General features: G+C 44.2%; 1 protein-coding gene and 1 long non-coding RNA gene across 5 annotated transcripts; one reads left to right on the top strand and one right to left on the bottom strand.

Moving 5' to 3' along the window:
• Positions 1-246: 246 nt before the first annotated feature.
• Positions 247-4,468, top strand: LRATD2 (LRAT domain containing 2). Of its 4 annotated transcripts, none has more exons than XM_090137981.1 (2): positions 247-360; positions 1,078-4,468. In XM_090137981.1, the coding sequence occupies exon 2, from the start codon at positions 1,083-1,085 to the stop codon at positions 1,983-1,985; it is 903 nt and encodes a 300-aa protein (XP_089994107.1). In that variant the 5' UTR covers positions 247-360; positions 1,078-1,082; the 3' UTR covers positions 1,986-4,468. The 4 variants fall into 4 exon arrangements, with proteins under 4 accessions (XP_089994107.1, XP_089994106.1, XP_031447081.2 ...); XM_090137980.1 differs by having other exon boundaries at positions 256-360; positions 1,081-4,468; XM_031591221.2 differs by lacking the exon at positions 247-360 and adding an exon at positions 460-690.
• A 2,064-nt stretch (positions 4,469-6,532) lies between these two features.
• Positions 6,533-20,417, bottom strand: LOC149918719 (uncharacterized). The gene is made up of 4 exons (XR_016465326.1): positions 20,169-20,417; positions 18,186-18,289; positions 13,771-13,949; positions 6,533-8,116 (listed from the first exon to the last, which is right to left on the bottom strand). It is a non-coding gene; the product is annotated as an uncharacterized LOC149918719 (long non-coding RNA).
• Positions 20,418-21,324: the final 907 nt, after the last annotated feature.

Raw genomic sequence — 21,324 nt, 5'->3', positions numbered from 1 at the left:
TTTCGCTGCGTTACAACTTCCCCGCTATTGCCGGCAACTCCCGGCGGGGCTGCGGGCGGGGATCCCCATAGGGGTGCAGCGGGATCACCCCACGGCCCCGCACAAGACTTCCCGTCGCCTCCCGGCGCCGTCCCGAGCAAACTCCGGCTCCCGGTTATCCCAACCCCTCGCCGAAACGGCGCGCTGGGCTGCTTCATGGCAGCGCTCCCTTAAAGGGGCCGCGTGCGAGCACGCGTGTGAGTTGGTGCGTGAGCGCGTTGCACACGCAGCCGTAAGCGCAAAGAGCCCGTCCGACCTCCGCCCGCGGATCTGCGGATCGGAGCAGAGCGCTTGACATGTAGGGCGAGGAAAAAGAAAAAGGTGCGGGGAGGAGGAAAAGGGGAAGGAGGGGGGGAAAGACGGAAGGGAGGAAAAAAAAAAGAGAGAGAGAAAAAAAAAAAAGCGCTGCCTCTTTAAATGCTGGGGGCTGAGCTCTCGCCGGGGCGTCCGCAGCCGGATCCAGCCTCTCTCCTCTCGGCCGTGCCTCCCCGCGCCTCCTGCACAGCCCCGAGTGCCGGCAGCGCGGCTGCTGCTGCTGCGGGGAGCGCGGAGCGGGGCCGGGGGGGCCATGATCGCACCCGCCCCCGGGAGCCGCGCCGCCTCCGCCCGGGAGCCCTAAAGCCGCTCGGCGCCGCGCTGCCGTTCTCCGCGGTAAGTTTGCGGCCGCCCGGTGTCGGCGGAGGGGCGAGTGGGACCGGGGAGGTTCACCTCCGCGGGGGGTGGAACTCCGCCGTCTCCAGCTCGGACCTCCAGTCCCCCTTTTAGCTGCGCCCTCGGTCCCTAACAGGTGGCTCGGTGCTCCTAAGGCGCCTTTTTCCTCTTCCTCGCTGCCGGCTAACAGGTGGCCGTGCTGCCTCGCCTGCCCCTGGGCGCTGGCGGTGGTCCGGGGCCATCACCTTCATCCCTCCTCGGGTACTCCCGGGGCTGCTGTTTCACGTGTCGCAGCGTGAAGTGGGGGGTTGAATACCGTGCTCTAAAGTCTCCCCTCTGCTGTCTCTCTGGCCTCTTGATGGCCCTGCTGTGTGTCTGTCGTTACAGCAGGCATGGGGAACCAGGTGGAAAAGCTGACCCATCTGAACTACAAGGAAGTTCCCACGGCTGACCCAACGGGCATGGACAGAGATGAAGGGCCCAGGATCGGGGTCTCCTACATCTTTTCCAATGATGACGATGAGCTGGAGCAGCAGCAGGACTCGGGGCACGACCTCGGGGGTGAGCACCCTGCCCTGCAGCCCTATGATCCGCAGCTGCACGAGGTGGAATGCTCTGTGTATTACCGGGATGAGTGCATCTACCAGAAGAGCTTTTCTGAGGAGGACGTGCTGCCGGAGGAGGGCGAGGAAGGAGGCAGGGGACACCTGAGCACCTACACCCCGGAGAACCTGCTGAACCGCTGCAAACCGGGCGACCTGGTGGAGTTTGTGTGCCAGGCCCAGTACCCACACTGGGTGGTATACGTGGGGGATTTTCAGGTTGTGCACCTGCACAGGCTGGAGGTGGTGAACAGCTTCCTCACTGATGCCAGCCAGGGCAGGAGGGGCCGCATTGCCAACCAGCTGTACCGCTACAAACCCCTCAGCCCGGCCGTGGTGGTACGCAATGCCCTGGAGCAGGTGGGCTGTAAGGACCGGGACCTGAGCTGGAGAAACTCGGAGTGTTTCGCTGCCTGGTGCCGCTACGGCAAGCGGGAGTTTAAAATCGGCGGGGAGCTGCGCATCGGCAAGCAGCCCTACCGCCTGCAGATCCGGCTGGGCGACAAGCGCAGCCACACGCTGGAGTTTCAGAGCCTGGAGGATCTGATCATGGAGAAGAGGAGAAATGACCAGATCGGTAGGGCTGCCGTGATCCAGGAGCTCTCCAGCCACCTGCAGGCTGCAGAGGAAGAGGACAAGGAGGATGAGGAAGAGCATCCCCACCATCCAGGTGCCCGGACTGCTGTGGAGTAGTGCTCAGCACTGCCATGCTGCTCGGGCTGGGTGATGGGGATTAAAATGGAAGGCTGCGAAATTGAGCTGTTATAAACCCTTTGGGCCGTTTCAGTGCAGCTTCATTCCGATCACATGTGAAAGGAAGGGGGAAAGCTGATTAAGTGTCTGTGCTGTAGTGCTTAACTCCTTCAGTGCTCGATGATAAAAACAAAACAAAAAAACACTGACTTATTGTAGAGGATAAAACTCAGGGCAACTCTATCCTTCTCCGCTCCCACTTCTTTCCCTTCCTCTGTGCCAGCCCTTCCCTCCACCATCTGCCAGTAGGCCTGACCCTATGGGATGCTAAATGCCTTTGACATCTACTTATCAGCAGAAGTTAAAAGTACTTAATACTATTAAGGAGCCAACAACTTTAGGACATGGCCATGTTTATCTGAGCGTATGATCAGTTGGTAGCTGGGAGGTGTGATATATTGCTGTCCCTTCTTTTTCCGTTTCTCTTCAGTTGTGGCTCGGTTGGTCTTGCAACAGGCTGCTTGCTTGCTTGTGTGGTGCTAGGCTTCATGGGTGGATAGCCAGCTCCCCAGGAGGTGCAAGGGAGAAATCAGTGCTGACTTCAGTGAAATGCTTTTTGTGTGCCTGGTGCTTTCTTAATAGAAATGTGCAGGTGGGCTGCGAGAGCTCTGCCTTTGCTAGCAGCACGTGGTTCTGTTGGGGAGAGAGCAGCTGTCCCAGGAAGGAGGAAGCTCACAACCCTGATTGCAGAGTCTGCGCGTTGGTGGGTGCTTGGGCTCTTACAGGCACGTATTGAGCTCTACTGGAGCTTGTTACAGGCTTCCCCTAAAGCAAACAGCAGAGATCCCGATGACATCTGTGGTGAGCATAGAAGCAGGCTGTCTGTGTGTACCAGCACATCTCCAGTAAGCTGCCCCTCAAGAAGGTGGTCTCGTGGCTGGGAGTGTGGCACAGGTCCTGCTCAGCAGCACTCCCTCCCTGCGATGGGAAGCAGTGCAGGATGGAAGGCAGGGGGGCTGGGGTGTTTGTTTTATTCCCTCCTTTATCACAGAGCAATTTTTTCTTTAGAGACTTCATGTTTCCTTATTTTCTACTAATTTTTATGATGTGCAGCTGAGCTATAGCACTAGAAGAGAGGATATGCCTTGGGAGTTGTTGTGTAGGTCCCCCATTCAGTGGGTTGGGGGGTGCAGCACTGCCTCCCTTGAATGTTCCCTGAATTCTGCTTTCAGCTGTTGAACTGTTCTCCCACGTGGGCACCATCAGATCATTGTCCTGAGATCTTAAGTGTGTGAGCAAACAGATTTGGACGCCACTTCATAATACAAAATTCCTTCCCTTTAAAAGCACAATAGTGAAGAGGTGAACCTGAAGATAAGCTTGAGCTCATTTAAATAACAGCAGTTAACGTTGTGCTGTAAACTTGAAAGCATTGTTACTGCCGTCTTCCCTGCGGTTGTTTATGGTTATACCACAAATAGCAAAGTACTCCATGTCCTTTCTGCCCCTTGGGAGCAAAGGTTGTTGATTAAGAAGTTGATACCTATTTTTGATCAGTTAAAACTACATAAAGCAACTTTGACAATATGGTTTAAATAAATCTGAGTTGTTTTCTTCCTAAGATACACAACCTGGGGGGGAACAAAGCAGTGATAAATTCCTTCAGCCTTGCTTCCAGAGGAAATGTGGCTTTAAGGTTATGCAAATACACCATACAGTGTTTCCTTAATGACTCTGTGTTCTCATTTTGGACTGCAAAATGCTCAAATCTGAAAGATGGTTTAACACCCAGCTCTGTTAGAACGCTATAGCTCAGGTGCCTGCACTGACTGTTTTCTTCAGTGTGCAGTAGTCACACTTGTGTTGGTGTGGCTGTCAAGCAATTGTGCAATCTTGCTTTAAAAAGTGTGGTAACAACCCCTATCTGACTGCAGTAGGGTTTGTGTATGGACGGATGCATGCAGCTTTCATACAACAACTAAATGCTGAAAGCTGAAATGATCACGGAAAAAGTCCAGAAGAGAATGGAGACTCTGTGCTGTACTGACTTGTATACAACAACTGAGGTTATCTAGACCACAAGTAAATGTCTGCCTGTTGTTTCTTTCATACTGACCCTTGTACATAACAAAGTTTATTTCTCTGTGTAATATATGTATGTAAAATAATATTTTCTTACAGATATTTTTGAAAGTTAAAAAAAAAAATCCATCGAAACCTTGCATTTGAAAGTAAGTTGTTATGCACATTATTTTCCAGTCCTCTGAATGGGTTTATTTTTCATTAATGATCTAAAATATATTCTAGGTCATAAAGTATAGAAACTGCTATAAATGTCAAATATTATGTATCTACAGGGTACTAAACAGTAAACTAGTTGTGAAAATATTTTTCCCTTGTGTCTGAAACATCAGAACTATGACACACAGCCATTTCTCTCCTTCTGAGATATCCTGCGTGGTCTGGCTTTGTTTTCTATGGGGTTTTTTTCTCTTTCCTTTTTTTTTTTTTTTTTTTAAATTAAGCAAAGGGGAAAAAAAAAAAAAGGACCAAATCTGTTTGAGAACAAAGAGCAAAGCTTCTCTGACCAACCAAAATCACGTCTTGTGCTGATCTTGGTGCTTCCCTGTACTGGTCGTGCCTCCTGGGATCAATTCCTATGCAGGCATAAGGGCCTTAACAAAGAATCCCAGAGCTTGCACGGCTCTCTAGGATGGAGAGCTGAGCACAGGGCTTTGCTCACAGCAAAGCAGCCTGGCATGCATTCAGCTGTGTTACAAAACCTGTCTGCCTCTCTGGCACCTGCAGTTCAGGTGTTCAGTCCTTAAAAATGTAGATACTTGGAATACATTGTTCTGCAAGTTACGGGATTTATTCTGTCTCCTGCAACTCCATTATTTGCAAAAGAGGGTTTTCATTGTTCCTGTTTTTTTTTTTTTATGAGTGGTTTTGTTGTTTTTTCTATGTCCTGACAGGGATTTCTTACCCCAACAGCTAATGACTGTTGAATCTTTAACAGGTGGGTCTTTTTTTTTTTTTTCCCTACCTGTTGATTAGGCAGTGTTATTCAATAGGTGCTATGAACACCACTGCAAACGTTTCTAAGCAGGCTGGTTTTTAAAGCCATGGCTCATAACGTGTGGACTAGAATTGCCATAGGAGCACATCACAGTTGCTTAGCTTCTCATTTTTGTTTTACTGTAATCATTTACTTTCTGCAGACTACACTGGGATTTCTACAGTTTGTTGTTTATTTTTTTTTAATCAAATAATCTCTTGGTGAAAACAGGCCTTTTTTTGTGAGTGTGTAGTTCAAGATTTTTCTGTTGCTCAAAAAAGAAGAGGGGGTGGGGGAGAGTAAATGGAAGTGCTGTTCTCTGAGCTCATTCTTTAAGGTAGAGAAGTGAAGGTGTGATCCTTCTGCAGAGCTTCTGGTTCAGCCCAAGGCCTATGCTGAGTTGAGCCGCTTGGAAAAATCCTCAAAACTCATAATGTGCTTGAAGTTAAGTGTCTGCATTTCTATCTGAATAAGGCTGGAATTTTGATTTGAGGTCTTCGGTGGGAGTGCGGAGGATCTGACATTGCCTGTTCATGGGGAGGGCACAAGAAGCACTGTGGAAGCTCTTCCTCAAAGTGCCCTTGTCCAAGCAAAGCAGATGGCATCCAGCCCAAAGCTTGGCCTCGGTTTCCCCCTGAAAATCCATGAGCAGCACTGACTCAGCGAGTGGCGAGGCAAACACATTACACAGCAGTTACATGCTAAGCTGACAGTCGTGATGCACACTGCTTCCTGGTGTCCTCGTCTTGTCGTGCTTGAACTTCCCTTGTATGAATTTACTCATTTAGATGTACGCACTGTTACCGATGGGAAGACTGCTGTAGATGTCATTCTGCACGTGGAAAGGCTGGCAAGACAAAGCCCCAGACATGCAAAAGTAGTCCCAGTTAGGAAATGAAGATGAGCAGTCTTACTTCCCCAGAGTATTGGTAGGTTTGATGCAAATAATGCCACAGAAATGGCTTTATAATGAAGCCTACAATTATTCCTTGATTGAGTAGTCTGAATTGTGTTTTTAAAACACTTACCTTCCATGATAGTGAACAAAGATATAAACAAGACTATTTCAAGTTTCCCTGATTCTGTGTGAGTATGAAGTATTGATTACAGCTCTCTGTAGCTCAGCTGGACAACACAGTAGACAGTTGTAGGGTAGATGGGGAGGGTGGAAAAAAAAAAACCAACAGAAGCTACTTCAAAAACTAGCTTTTGCTCAGAAAAGTATATCCTTCAGACCGAAGGACTATGGAAGCAAACTTTAATTGTTTTGTATAAATGCAGCTCTAGGCATGCTTCTACTATTTTGTTCTTTTAAATTCAATATTTCACTCCATGTACCAAAAAGGTGTTCTGTGTGGAATATATTTCAGATTTTGCCTGTAACAGCGGTTTTCTTTTTCTTTCTTTCTCCCTTTGGGCCTCACCAAGGGGTGGTGAGGCTTGTTGAGTTGTTTGCCACCTGTGCTTTCCTGATAATTAACCACATAACTGTAATTCCAACAGCCATTTAGGAACAAATATTTCTTTTGAAAGCGAATCTTACACAACTGATCAGATATGAGTAACTAAAAGTAGGAAATGTGTTGTTTCCAGCAGCAGTTTCTATTTGTGAGAAAGCTACTGTTATTTATGTGTTGACTTGGCTACTCTATAAAGTAATGTGCGGTGATAAGGCAAGGTTTATTATATCATGGACTTAGATTCCCTGGATCAGACTCTTCTTTTTAACTGTGGCTAAGAAGAAATCAGAGTAGCTTCTTCAAACATCAGTGGTTTAGGTGGTTCTTTTTGCATTATTGTTGAATTAGAAGCTTTCTTTCAATGCACACCTGAAATTCCTGATATTGTAATACTTCACGGAATCATCTGCAATAGCCAGTGTAATCACAAAATATGATTTTAACTCCATGAGCATTTTCTGTAAGCTGTCTTTTGTCAATGAATGTTAATTGTTAGTGCAAATATCTCTTCTTTTCCTGAGAAAGAAGTACAGATCATTGATTGTACCATTTCCTTCAAAATGAAGGGCATTGCATAGTAACTAAAAAGAAATAAAAGATTTATAGTATCTTTCATAATCTTTCTTTCCTTTCTTTCTTTCTTTTTTTTTTTTTTTCCTGAACAGAATGTTTTTTTCCCTAGGTTGTTTGGAAAACTGTAGTGATTTCCTTCATGACGGATGCATCAGGTGCAAAACAATCAATGTTTTCACTGGCTTCAGATGTCAGATCAAAATGTAACTCCTCGGTTGTGTTCATGCTCAAAAGAAAAAAAAAAACAAAACAAAACAAAAAAAAAAAAACTTCTACACAAGGCCAGACTGTCAACTGATTAATAGGCAATGGCTGTATTAAATCTGAGGATCTGGCACATAATTTAATTTAAAAAGTGGAAAATGAATTCAGAAAAAGATCATATAGTATTAGTTGGCACCCAGGACTGTCTTGTGTGCCAGCCACTGCTAAAGGAACAGATGTAGTGTTTGTGAGAAGGAGAAAGGAGTGAACGTCAGAACTCATAGGGAGTTTTGGGAAAATCTGTACAACTATTTGGTCCCAGGCATGGGATGGGAGTGATGTGCTGCCTAGTAAGTAGTCACACCATGTACAATGGCATGTAGTTTGTCAAAGCTATTCACCATGTACACATCCATGACTACAAAGACAGTGATACAGTGGCTGAACCTCACTTCCCTGAGGTCCAGACTAGAAGCTGTTTGAATCTCATGCAAAAGCATCAAGTCAGCTCAAGCAAGAATACTTTGAGTGAAACCTTCCCGAGAAAATTCAGCTGTAACAAGATGGTCCTTGGCTGAGTGTATTAATGGAGAGTTAGGTCTTCTGGAGGCTGCAGCTGTCCTTGATGGCCTTCTCACAGGTGTGACAGAGTGAGACAAATCCCTGTAACCAAGACAGCAGCTTCTAAGGATCAGGGCCACAGGTGGGATTTCACCATAATATTCAATTTCTAGCTCTAGTGCAGACTTAGGTGGTTTTGAACGAGATGTGTGAGGCACCCAGCTGTGCTCTATGTGACTGCAAATGCCTGAATTTTCAGGTGTCTGATATTAGATCTGAAAAACAACATGAAGAAGCAAAAATGTCACTCAGGTGTCTGAATCAATATCCTGAAATTCCTGCTCAGCTGCCACCTAGCATTGGAGACTACTAAATCTGAAGCTTGATTTATTAATTTTTACCTTTTTTGCAGAATCTTGAAGCTTTGGGCCTTTTTCTCACCCAGAAGTTTCTCCAATTACATGAAGCAACACAGCTGACGTCTTCTTTCACAGTGATGGAGGGATACGGTATGGAGAAGCCTCATACCACTGTGGCTGCTCCCAGAATGTACGTGACCTCAGATGCTGAGCAGGAATTTCTTAAAAATGTCATCTGCACTGTTCTTTTATTTCAGAACTTCACACCTGAGCCAAAAATGGGCTGATGTAACATGCATTTAGGTGGACACGAACTGTGATGATTTTTTTTGCTCTCAGGGCTGGCTGCTCTGAGCAGTGGGATTTCTGTACTGAGGTTTCTTCATTAGTTATCTCTTTGCTGTGCTCCAGATAACTTCCAGCAAGAGCACTCATGAAAATCCTCACCTCACAAAAATGTGGAAGTGATGGATGGGAATTTAAATCCTACTCAGGCATAACAGGAAATGAAAGTGCAATCTTTCTCCATCCTGAAACTATGCTCACATCTCTATGATACTGTATAAAGGAGGACCACCCACCACTATTGCCTCATCAGATTTCCATTATACAGGAAGGTGGTCTCATTTTAATTTGCAAGAGTGGCTATTATGTACTTTCTTCCCCAAAGCTTGGCATTGTGGCAGGAGGCAGATTTTGTTAGCTGAAATCAAGGTGTTTAAGCACTGATAGGCAGCGTTGAGGGGGAGCAACAGGTTTGTAGAAAAAGAGAAAATCTGTAATAGCATGAGGGACCTCTGGAGGTTGTCCTTCTCCAAGCATGAGCAGTTAGAACAAGATGCTGACAGATTCCATGAATGGAATCTGATGTCAGATTCCATGAATGGAAAACTATGATCTCTGTGGGCAAATTTCTGCCTCTTATAGGCTTCTTTTTACATGTTTTACTTCTGTCAAGAACTGCTTGATCATCCATGCAAGCCTCCTGCCACCTTTGCTTCTTGCATGGAGGAATGTACCATTATGGAGCTTGAAGGAAGTGATCTTTGAATATCAGCCAGCTCTCCCAAAACCCCTTCTCTCCAGGACTGCGTCCATGGGATCCTTCCAAACAGGGCCCTGAACAGGCAACAGTTCTGCTCTTCTGAAGCCCAGAAGATAAGCCCAGAGCTGAAATCCTGCTACTTGCCTTGTTTCATCTCATGTCCCTCCAGCCAAGGCTGCCCTGACCTTCGCATCCTCTACCAGTTCATCCTTGTTTGCAGGTATGCTCTAGAGAACATCTCTCCCTCGCTGGCTACCCAATCAGACAGGAAACTCTTGAGGTATTCCATAAACCTCTGATTTTTTGTGCACTGCTGCATTGCCCTTCCAGCAATACTTATCCTGGGGTGCATTACAAAGACTGTGGCCAGCAAGTTGAGGGAGGTTCTTCTCTCCCTCTACTTTGCCCTGTTAAGACCACATCTGGAATACTATGTTCATTTCTGGGCTCCTCAGTTCAAGAAAGACAGGGAACATCTTGAGTCCAGTGGAGGGTCACAAAGATGGTCAGGGTCCTGGAGCATCTCCTGTATGAGGAAAGCTGACTAACCTGGGGGCTGTTCAGCCTGGAAAAGAGAGGGCTGAGATGGAATCTTATCAATGCTTGTAAATATCTAGTGGGTGGGAGTCAAGTGATTAGGGCCAGGCTCTTTTTAGTGGTGCCCAGCAACAGAACAAGGGGCACTGGGCATAAACTGGAACATAGTAAGTTCCATAAAAACATGAATAGAAAATTCTTTACTATGAGGGTTATAGAGCACTGGAACAGGCTGCCCAGAACAGTGGTAGAATCTCCTTCTCTGGAGATATTCAAAATCTGCCTGGATCCTTCCCTGTGTAACCTACTGTAGGGAACCTTCTTGCCATTGCTGAAATCTGCTTTTCCCAAAGATCCACCAGCTTGGTGCTGGGCTCAGCTGTGCATTCTGGTGAGGCCATTGAAGCCAGCTGGAATTGACTGTGTCTGGCAGCCCTGGTCTCTGCCCATGGAAGACCTGCAGCCCCCCAGCCAACATTGGTCCAGCAGGCACCCCATGTACTCCCTCAGCTTGTGCTGCATGTGGGGATTGTGCCGTGCTGTGAGATATTCCACGGACAGCTGCTCCGGTAGTACAGGTGACCATGCCCTGTAGCACATCGCCACCATTGCTGAGCATCTGTATGCTGTTCCTTCGCCCCTTTCGTGCACACTGTTGCGTTTGTTGGCCACACATTGCCAGCTATATGCTAGACCTCACAGTTATATAGGCCTCTCCTCAGTACTAGCTCAAAAGGGTGCTTGACTGCCCTGATCAGGAAGCCAGATGTAAACAGATTACTCAGAGCACCCTTTGGACATGAAAAGCCAGCAGGGCTCATTAGAGCCATACAGAGCTTGCTAGAAATACATGTCAAACACTCAGTAAGAGCCATTTGCCTCACTGAGTCATTATGTTACCAAGGACTGTGTTCTGTCCCCATGTTGGAACTTGAATTGTTGCTTATGTCAAGATTATCAATGGAAATTTACCAAGTTCTTAGAACCATACGATCGTTTGAGTTGTAAGGGACCCTTGAATTTCATCTAGTCCAACACCTCTGCAATGAACAGGGACATCGACAGCTCAATCAGGTTGCTCAGAGTCTCATCCTACCCAACCTGAAATGTCTTCAAGAATGAGGCATCCACCAAGTTAGATCAAGGTAATATAAAAGTCTGGGATCTGGTTTTTCATTGCTCCTGGGCTTCTTCCATCTTGTCCTATTCTGAAGAAGCATTCTGGGGCAAACTCTGCTCTTTCCGTATAGTAGGTCTGAAGGTGTTTACATAGTATTAATCAATTCAGTCACCAGAGGGCAGAGGAAATGAAATGAGGATGTTCTGGACCATGAAATAGATAAGTCACATCCTTGGAAATGGTTTAATTGAGCAAAACAGGCACACAAGTGTACCTGGCTCACCACAGATATTGGACAGAGCAAGATCAGACTTCAGAAGAAAAGATCAAGACAGAAAAATATGTGCTGTGCTTATGTAAATAATATCTGTGGAGAACAGGCCTTCAAGTACAACTCACACAGAAGGCTCACATAGAATCCAGCTGGCACCACTCTCCTTTGTAATGCTTCCTACTCTCAGCACTGGGTACGCAGTGGGGAGCATATTCACGAGACCCAAAAGTGTTCCTGTGTCTCTGTAGTATCTGCTTGAGTTAATTTTTCAAGAGGCAAAAGTGCCTACAAGTACTGGGTGAGCACACATGCCTTCATGGGACTGCCTGAAGGTGTCCATGCTCTGGAAGCCTAGGGTTCAGCCACCTTGAACATTAGAGAACCAGACTTTTGTTGATATTATCAACATTATTACAAACTACAGATATAATTAAAAGTCTTGGCCAACTATTAAGAAAGTAGTTTCTGTTCATCTGTAATAATAAATTGTCTGTTCTTTGAATAGTTTTGCATCTGCCCTCCTCCAATAGGTCCTAACATATGTTTACATGTTCGTAGTTCCTTAATGCCCAGATGCATCTCAGATCCCCAAGTCTAATGAGTTCCTATCACATTAATTAATTATACTATGAAGCACAGGAAAGAAAGCCATTAAATCTTAGATTAAGTTATTAAATTAAAATATTACCACAGAAATCCAATAGCAGCTTGCACCCTGTGGGAAGTCACTCTGCAGGGAAAAATACCATTTGCAGGTGAGGTGGCACTCAGAGCACCTTATCATATTCATAGGGAGGAGGTGCTGACCCCTGCAGAGAAGCTGCAGTTATAATGAGCCTCTTATCCAGGAAAAAAAGCTGTTATCCCAATGTATTTGTGATGGAAGCTGAGGAACTGAATAAGATGCTAGCAGGATATAAATAATGAGGTGGTACATGGCTGCGTGTTGGAACTGAGCCACTAGAGCATGATAATGGCAAAGGCACAAGCCTTACTTACGTTGTGCAGTTTCTCTGGGAAAGAGAGTGGGAGGATGATGCCACAGGGAAAGCTGATTCCTCAACTTGTAGTGAGTAACATAACTCCGTAACCCTGCTTGTCTTTGTTCAGAGCCAGAATAAGCAGAGTTGAATTACTGCAGAGGTCTAATCTTAGGTGCAAGGCTAGACTCCAGCTGAATGTGCTCCCAAAGTCTAAACATACAAAGGGCATTTGTGGCTTCACATAACTAAATCCATGCTGAGAAAGGGAAGAAGCTGCTGAATACGTAGGCCTGGATTCATCAAAGAGTTTAAGTATTGTCTTGCTGAAAAGGGATTTGAACTTATGCATGACTGCTCTGGTAGCCTATCAGAGTATAAGTTACTTGACTTTTTACAGTGGTCTGTCACAATGCAAAGCATAGCTTACATCTGAAATTAAACATTTTAATATAACACAGATCATAACACAGTGCTGCCTAATAAAAACACAAGATGGGGTTTCAAAAGGGAGCAACGTGATTTTGTAATCACCAAAGCCAGTGATTTTCTGGAGGATTCTGCTCTGCCTTCTCTGCCATGAAACTTATGGCAAGAATTCCTAACAGGAACATCAGTCAGTTTACTTATCACTGTATAGCAGTGTGTTTCGTTTGCCTAAATATCATTCACTGAGCTAAAGGAGTTGCAAAGAAAAAGGGCACAATTCTGAATTTCCTGTTTTTGTATCTCTGTACAGCCTGATTTAGAGATGCTGAGATGCCCTGTTGCTGTGCTTAAATGAAAAAGAATGAAGTCCAGCTCTCTGCTAACAGAGGAAAATATTCATTAATATTCACATTTTACCTTAGAGCATATCATTCTATTACCTCACCTGGTCCTCCATGAGCTAAATCTAAAGCCCACTGAAATCAAAAGACTTTGCACTGACAGATGATGGGGGATGCATTGTGTGTAGTTTATCACTGGTAAACTACAGCAGAGAAATTAGGTGACTTATTTGAAGTCCAATGGCAGACTCATAACCACTTCTAGCTGTATGACATGACATTCCCCCCAAAAAGACTGGGTTTGTGAGAACCCTGAGCTTCTTGCTAAGTTTCTCTGAGGTTCTTTGAAGTCTCTTATGAGGTTGTTAGCTCCACCCTGACCACAACAAGTGGAACAACACTTCCTAGCCTGTGTGAAAAAATAAATATCCCTTGCAGTCATGCTTATACACTGTAGCTCTCCATAATGAGTGTAATACATGTAATGCTTCAGTTGTCCCATAATGTGCCATAATGAGAAATCAGAGAATCATAGAACGGCCTGGGTTGAAAAGGACCATAATGATCACCTAGTTTCAACCCCCCTGCCATGTTCAGGGTCACCAACCACCAGACCAGGCTGCCCAGAGCCACATCCAGCATGGAATGAACTGGGGTTGTGGGGAGCTCTGGCCATCAGTGACCTCAACATCCTGACTTGAATCTTTCTATGAATCTACTTAGAAAGCAGAAGTATTGCTTTACCTCTTATCCAAAGGGCTCCCAGGCACTGAGGAATTAAAAGAAACCCTCTGTTCTCCTTTCTGTTTTGTCTTTTTCTAGATTCAGAGCTAATTGCTCTTACCAGCAGTTTTCCTCGGGGAGTCATTATTAGGTCCCCTGTAGCCCTCTTTTTCGGTCCTCTCATCTCCCCTGAGCTCGTGGTTTCTGCAGTGCAGAGCTCCACAGGCTTTCCTGTTACCTCAGCTGGTCCCACTCGCTCTCAGGGTTAAGCCGCAGCTCAGTAGCTCTGACGGAACAATGCTGTTGGAACAATGGCATTGTTGCCTGAATAAAAGCATAATGAAAAATGGCCCTTCAGAGATCAAACAGATAATCAGGAATGCCTTACTCTATGGACTTTTACCAGGTTTACAAGGAAACCATGAATACTCCTTCACTGTTTTCTAGGGCCCCTTCCTTTATCCATTTGGGACTTGAATTGTCAGCACACAATCCCTCTCCTGAATTAAGCTGGTGTTGCTACAGTGCTTCTAGTCTTTTCCCTAGCACCTTTCTGAAACATGTTAGATCAACACAGGGTATTTTCTCAATAATAGAAGTTTCTGAAGTCTAGGAAACTGTAATTTGTTCAGTGAATGCAATTCCTATACGTTCTTGTCTGACCCACTTAGCCAGGCATACAATTGTTAACAAAACCTGCAGGAGATACATAAATCCATAACATTGATGAGCAGCCTCTGTATGCTCCAGATGCCCAAAGCATTTGTCCTGTTGCCAACTGCATGACCTTGAATAATCCATGACACTGCAACTGTCAGAGGTGCTCTCCCATGATGAATACTTTTAGCTGATTTTTTAAAGGTATGAAGCTCAGCATCTCTGTTGGAATAGGTGCTGTTGTGCTGTTGTGTGTGTGCTCTGCCTGGGATTTCAGCTCTGCTCCTGGGAGATGGTGAGGAATGACCACGCAGCACAAACACCCCAGCTCGGTGCTAAACTGGGCACTCAGCCTCATAGTCTTGCAGGTTCCTCAGCACAGATATAATTCCTTGGGCACCCCTTCCTATGTAGAATTAGATATGTAGGAAATAAACTCCTTCATACTCCCAGAATTTATCATAGTTGATGTGACTGTGGAGAAAAATTTAAGATTCTTTTCTCACAAGAAATTGTCATTGAGACTATAAACAGCTCTTGATGATACTTGCAGAAATGTGTCAAGGGGAAAAAAAAAACAGATGATAACATTGCAAAGCAGCTGTGTCTCCTGCGTCAGGACCTTCAAAGCACAAGATGTTCTGCTTTCTTGGCCTTTTAGACTGCTTTGTTCCAAAGATGGTAATCAGTTGGAAGTTTTCTGCAAGCTTTTGATGGCCTATTAAATGATGTTGTTCTTGTCTTTTAACAGTTGACATCTCAACGTATTAAACTTGTGAACGCTTTTGACCTAGTAACATGCAAGCTTACATCACACAGAAAATTTTTCATTTTCTAATGCTAAAGAAGCCAACTGAATTTGGTAGTTTTGGTTTCAAGAGAGTCATTTATAAGCCTAGTGCTAGGCAAGGAAATGATACACCTTGTCTGATAATATTTACAATTATAATCAAGGAAAAATGCAGACTTCCCTCAGAATTAATCCAATAAATAAATAAAATCCATTGCTCAGAAATGACGACTCTTTACTCAGGCACTGCTTCTAAAAAGGTGTTGTTTAGGATCACGTATATTCATAAAATCTTAAGCAAATGGCAAAAAGCAAAGGCAATGGCAAGGGAAAATAGAGTTTGACAACAAGATTCACAAATGAAGTTTGCCAAGGCTGGGTTTTTCTCTCCCCCAGAATAATGAGATCAGAGACCTTCAGATTCTCTTCTGAATCTGAGATTTATGCATGCAAATGGCCTTTGTGTCTTCTAGATGATTTCTGTTTCCTATTACAGCACTCTGCCTCCCCAAGAACAATATGGAACCATTCTAGTTTGTCTGCTAATTAAGTGTAAAGTTGTCTGAATTTCTTTATTAATACAAATTTTAATGCTCTCATTGAATGGAATACATTATGTTTCCACTTGCTTCTGAGCTTACCAGGAAGATTTTGCTATATTTGTACCATAATCTCTTCCGCTCCTCTACAGATGAGAAGGAAAGACCCGGCCTGTTGCTGACAGAGCATCAGTTTGTCAAGCATTTTGTGCTTCTCTTGGGATTAGCGGAGCTATGAAATTGTATCATTATCATTGCTTGCTGCAATACTGAACCACAAGGCAGGGCCTGAGAGAATATGCATGCATGTTTGTGCAATGACATTTTAAGCCACGGTTCGCCTTTTCATTTCTTTATATCCTGCATACTAATCCAGCCCCAAAGTATTCCAGGCTGGTGCCCAGAACCAGAATTTCCTTCTGTTTTAAACAAGCTATTTAAGCTATTTCACCACAGCTCATTATTTACAGATAGGTGAACTGTTGCTTTTTGCTTAGACACATTTACAACTTCTGAAGGGAGAGGCAGACTTGCAGACTGCTGTGAAGAGATTTGGATTTCAACCTTTGTCTCCACGGCATGCCTTTGAAAAACAGTGCCATTGCAGACACAGGATTTGGCTCTGCAAGCACTAAAATGCACACAAAAAGTGCAACAGCAGCATCAAAGTCATGGCTTTGCAATATCTGGGCCTTATTTAAGAATGTGAGCCAGCCTGGAAGCACTTTATTTTAGGAAGATTTGTTTTCCACTTTGTTACAGAAAAGCAAACTTCAGAGCTCAATAAGCACCAATCTGATGGGAAACTCATACACCCATCAGAGAGAAAAGTGGGCTTGAAAGAGCTTCCCTTGACATGCTACAGAAGTTACTATTTCCCTGGAAGTCTCTATGTTAAAAAAAAAAAAAAAAAAAGCTTTTAAACTAAATCTATAAATGAACAAATAAACGATAAGAGCTGGTCTCAGCATTTCCTGTTGTTCCAGCTCCACCACGCCGGGCCATTGTGCTCCTGTTGGTCCCTAAGGGCTGTACCAGAGCCAACACTACCAACACTTGCAGCTCCCTGACAGGGCGCGACCGTGCTTTTGGACACAGCCCTAAGCAAACAGCAGCAGTGAACTTTTCCAGCCAGTGAGGGAAGTCACAGTGACGCAGCAAGCCATGCTTCCAGCAAAGCCTTGCCAGGAGGGATTAACTCTTCCCAGGGCAAAGGATTCTCTTCTCTGCTGTCCAGATCTCAGCAGGGGGCTCGTTTACCCACTCATCATGCACTCTTTCCTCTTCCATCGGCTTGGTAACCAGAAAAGCCAGGAGTTCAGTGCGCTGACATCATGTGGTTGTGCAGGGTGTGGGAGGTTCCAATCCCTTGTGTACTTTTCCAGAAGCATGAAGGTTAAAACAAGGTTAACATTTAAAGTGTACAGAAGCAGAGCGAGGAAGCACCATCCCAGCATCCCAACAGCTCTGTGCATGTCCTGTAAACTACTTACAGGCTGAAGCTGTGGCAGCCCAGAGTGTTATTTTTAAATCTGAAAATGGGGTAAATGTATTACAAAACATAATTTTAGAGAGAATTTCTTGAATTTATACAAAACTTGTGGTTGGGCACTGGCACAGGTTGCCCAGGAAGGTGGTGGGGTCACCATCCCTGGAGGTGTTCAGGAGATGTGGCAATGAGGGGCATGGCTCAGTGGGCATGGTGGGGATGGGCTGAGGTTGGACTAGGTGATCTTAGTGGCCTTTTCTAGCCTTGATGATTCTATGATTCTGGAACTGAACTATAATATGCATCTCCTGAAAAAAAAGAACTCTGATGACAAAACGTGGCGTGCAATGCTCGTACTGGAAATAGAGCTCTTGAATTATAAAAGGTTTATTGATATTTTCAAAAAAAAAAAAAAGTGTTTTGAATTTGTGGATGGTTTTGTCCATATTTCTCACGGAGGGAAATTGCAGTCCTTTCCTTGCCACTCTTAGGAGCTCTACCATGGGATTTTGCAGTGAGGTTTCTGTGCCCACCTACAAATTGATTGAAATATATATTATAGATTTTAAAGTGTTATGTTAACAAAAATGTATTTCAAATTCGAGGAAAGGATGATGAAACTCAATTGCAAGAATTTAAATTGCATTCCTTGGTCTTTATTCTTTTGGTTGCAAACAATACATCCAACTGAGGTGCATACAAAGAAACTAAGAAAGAATCAGACACTTTCCCTGGTATCTAAAAGCAAAATGAACGAAGTTTGCAATGTGGACATTGATCTCAAGCAGCTGGTTTTGCATTAGACAAATTTTCAGAAGCCTGATATCCTTTTAGACTCTGTGATAACTAGCACAAACTGTTAGATAGCAAACACAGCATTTCTCAAATACTGCTGAGTAGGATTTCCACTCAAGCACTAAAATATACCCCATCTCTGATGGAAAACAAATGTACAGCTAGGCAAACATGTGCGGCACGTTCTAGTTAAGGCCAAATGGAAGCTATCTCTAAAAGGAAAGGGTGCTTGGAAGATACAGTTATTTTTTTATAGCAGCACTCACTATTTCATCTCCACACGTCAAGGGTTCTGCAGTGACATAACTAACTCCATGCAATCGTGAAGTTGAGATTTTCTTCCTTTCAGTTTCAGATACAGAAGGAGTATCTGCAAATTGGAAAGCAGAATTTGGATCAAATAAATGACAGCACTGTACGCAGAGATGAAGTTTTGGTTTGGGGAAATGTCATGCTTGTTCTCCACAGCAGGAAAGTGGATGCATGGAAGCATCACCATGGATAATGTGGGAAGCATTTTGCCATTTACACACAAAAATCACTTATGTGTTGAGATTAAGAAGCAATTTCAACATCCAGATTTGGGAGAAATTGGTTGTCGCAGTTGAGCATTAACAGTTACAAAATTCAACACAATTTATCTGGCTAAAACTCAACAGTACTGAAACACTCATCAATATATACTTTCAGATACATACCAGCTTCTGAACAAGCTGAGTGCCACGAATAAAGAGCAGAGAGGGAAGTGCTCCCTTCAGCCTCGTGCAGTGGACTCCTGTGGCTGTAGGGAGCCCTGAAATATTCTACCCAGCTCCAAGGATCAGGCCAACAGGGCAACTGAAAACCCTTGTCTTCATGTGTCAGTCACCAAGTGCACTTAGGCTTTTACTATTGTTTTAAGGATAATTACTACTGCAATAGCTTTATCAACAGGTTTACTGCTATTGGTTTAGGTAATGTTTTATAATTGCAGTCTGCCTTTGTTAAATAATAACATCTGTTGACAGAATTGGGAAAAGGTTCTTCCCTGTTGAACATCGCAGATGCAGGCTTTATATTAAGAGAAGACAGTGTTAACAATAGTTGAAGTAGAAAGGGCACTTAGAAGGCATTACATGGACCTGCCTTTACAGGGGTGTACCTGGGGTTTCTCAAAGGGCACTAAAACTAGCTGGACTGGCTGCAATTGAAAAGGAAGGTCAGGGTGGTGTGGATTCACTTATTTGACTTGGATTTGCATTGATCCACAGCCATGAGAACCATTTTAGTGGAAACATCACAAAGTACTCTGTGTGGACCTTAAACTTTTGTCCCCGAGATTAAAGGCAGGAAATCTTGAATGACAGGTTTTAAACTGAACTGGAATATTTTTTCATTCCCAAAGACGGTATAAAGCATATTGTTTTAAACTGCAGAAAGGCTGCCTGTATTTTTATTTATTCATTACTTTCAACTAACAAAATGGATTGTTGGCTTCCAGAGAAATGTCTGTACTCGTACACAGGAACTCTATGTACGTGTTAGAAAATACAAAACTGAAAGTGATTGGACACTGATTGGTAATAAAGGTGAAAGTACACAGTTCATTTTCGTTGCTCACGATAGAACAAAGCAAACAATCAGGATTAAAAGCCAAGTTAATTAAATTCCAAATAACTTTCAGTGTAATAAGTTACAGTGGTATTAGTAGCACAGGCTAGGAAATTTATTACTAAAAATAGCATTTTTTCAGTCTCTCTGGGTTTCCTCTGTACTTGTAAAGAGGGGCGAGCACACCCAGAGGGCATTTCAGCTCTTAGGAGAACCAAGTTATTTTCTTATAGGTACTCAATCTCTTTTTTTCTCTCTGTAAAAATATGTGTGTATATACAGTCACACAGAAATACACACACAATAAAAGATTTCTGTGTGCATACACAGATATGTCTCTCTGTGTGCACAGGACACACATTTATGTGCTCATGTGTGCATAGCCCCCAGCAAGTTGTCAGACTTAGCACTTAGGTGTGATAAATGCATGCGGGGGAGTTTGGGAGAGCTAATTCTAATTCTTCGCTTTCACTGTTTTCACAATCTTGTTGGAAAAAGGAGTTTCTTCTGACTTACACTGGTTTACATCATCTCAGAGTAATGTTTTGAAAATAAAGCATACCAGAAAAAAGAATTATGTGGCTCTGAATAGAAAAATATTATGTGGCTCTTTGGTGCTCAAAGAGCTGATGCATGTTTTAGCACTCAGAATGTCATACCTGGGAAACAAGCAGTCACATCTTCGGCTCATGTGAACAAGCACAGCTCCCAGGACCTCAGCCCTCCTCAGACTGAGCTGTCCTTGATCAGCATTTGGATCTCTCTGCGTGTTCCCTTGGGACCACCTTGCTTGGGGTTGTCCTCTGCAAAGCCCTTAGAGCAGACAGATCTCTCTCTCGAGGCTGGGCTGTGCCAGGCACGTCAGTCCTCTCTGGCCCAGAGACGGTTGGCTTCCTTTCAGTTTTGCTCTGAGCACACCAGGGAGTGAAACTCTACTGTTACCAATGCAAAATGTATGAACTTTGCTGAGATAAGTGCCCAATGCTTAGTGCTCATGGAAGGAGGCTTGGCCTCCCACATGCAGTATTTTGGCTCTTGTTTGGAGGTCACTGCAGGAATGATGCCAGCATGTAAATATAAATCTCATTGAATGCTGGTCAGACAGGTTTGGGCAGGAGCTACTGCATCCCTCAGTGTGGTAAACACAAAACATTTTATGTTACAATTATCTTAGTGTGACTGTTATCACTGAGTTCCATGATCTTTGAAGTTTACCAAGTATAACTAAACAGGTAATCTCTGTGTCTGCAGAAATACTGTGCACATCAACAGTGCTGGGCTTATCTTACTGCCAAAGCTGATTCAGTTACCTAACAGATCTCAGGTTTTAAGGAAATTCCTGGTGGTGGCTGAGATTCTTAAGCAAAAGCTCTGTAGCTGCACAACATGTTATCCTGGTAACAGTGGTTACTATTACATCAGTGTGATTGCTCTCTTCCCTTCATGTTCTAATCATAGATCCAAAGCAGGCTGACTGAAAGAGAACACCAAATTTTAGGTGACTCACACACTCCTGAAGTGTCAGCTCCACACCTTCAGCACACTCCCTGGTTACCATGTGGCAGCCAGAGATGCGTGAGCAGCTCTGACTGCATTTGCTGTCACTGAGCAATTGTAACACTGACGGAGAACACAAGAAAGCCACAGCTGCAATGGCAAACAGCATCCTCATCCTTTCATACAGCTCTGATTGTTGGGTCTCAGAGTGACCATTGAGAGGGTCACCTATAGAACAAAGTGTGTGAAGATCCACTGTTTCTACCAGTCATAGCTGCAGCTCTCCCCATCCTTTTAATGTACTGTGACAGAGGAAGG

Source organism: Phasianus colchicus, chromosome 3 (assembly GCF_987193195.1).
Source record: "Phasianus colchicus chromosome 3, bPhaCol1.hap1.1, whole genome shotgun sequence".
NCBI classification, from domain to species: Eukaryota; Metazoa; Chordata; class Aves; order Galliformes; family Phasianidae; genus Phasianus; species Phasianus colchicus.
The sequence above is the reverse complement of the archived record's forward strand: the minus strand, read 5'-3'. Positions and strand labels throughout refer to the sequence as shown.

Coding starts and splice junctions, on each gene's coding strand:
- LRATD2 (XM_090137981.1), top strand. CDS start 1,083: ATGGGGAACCAGGTGGAAAAGCTGACCCATCTGAACTACAAGGAAGTT.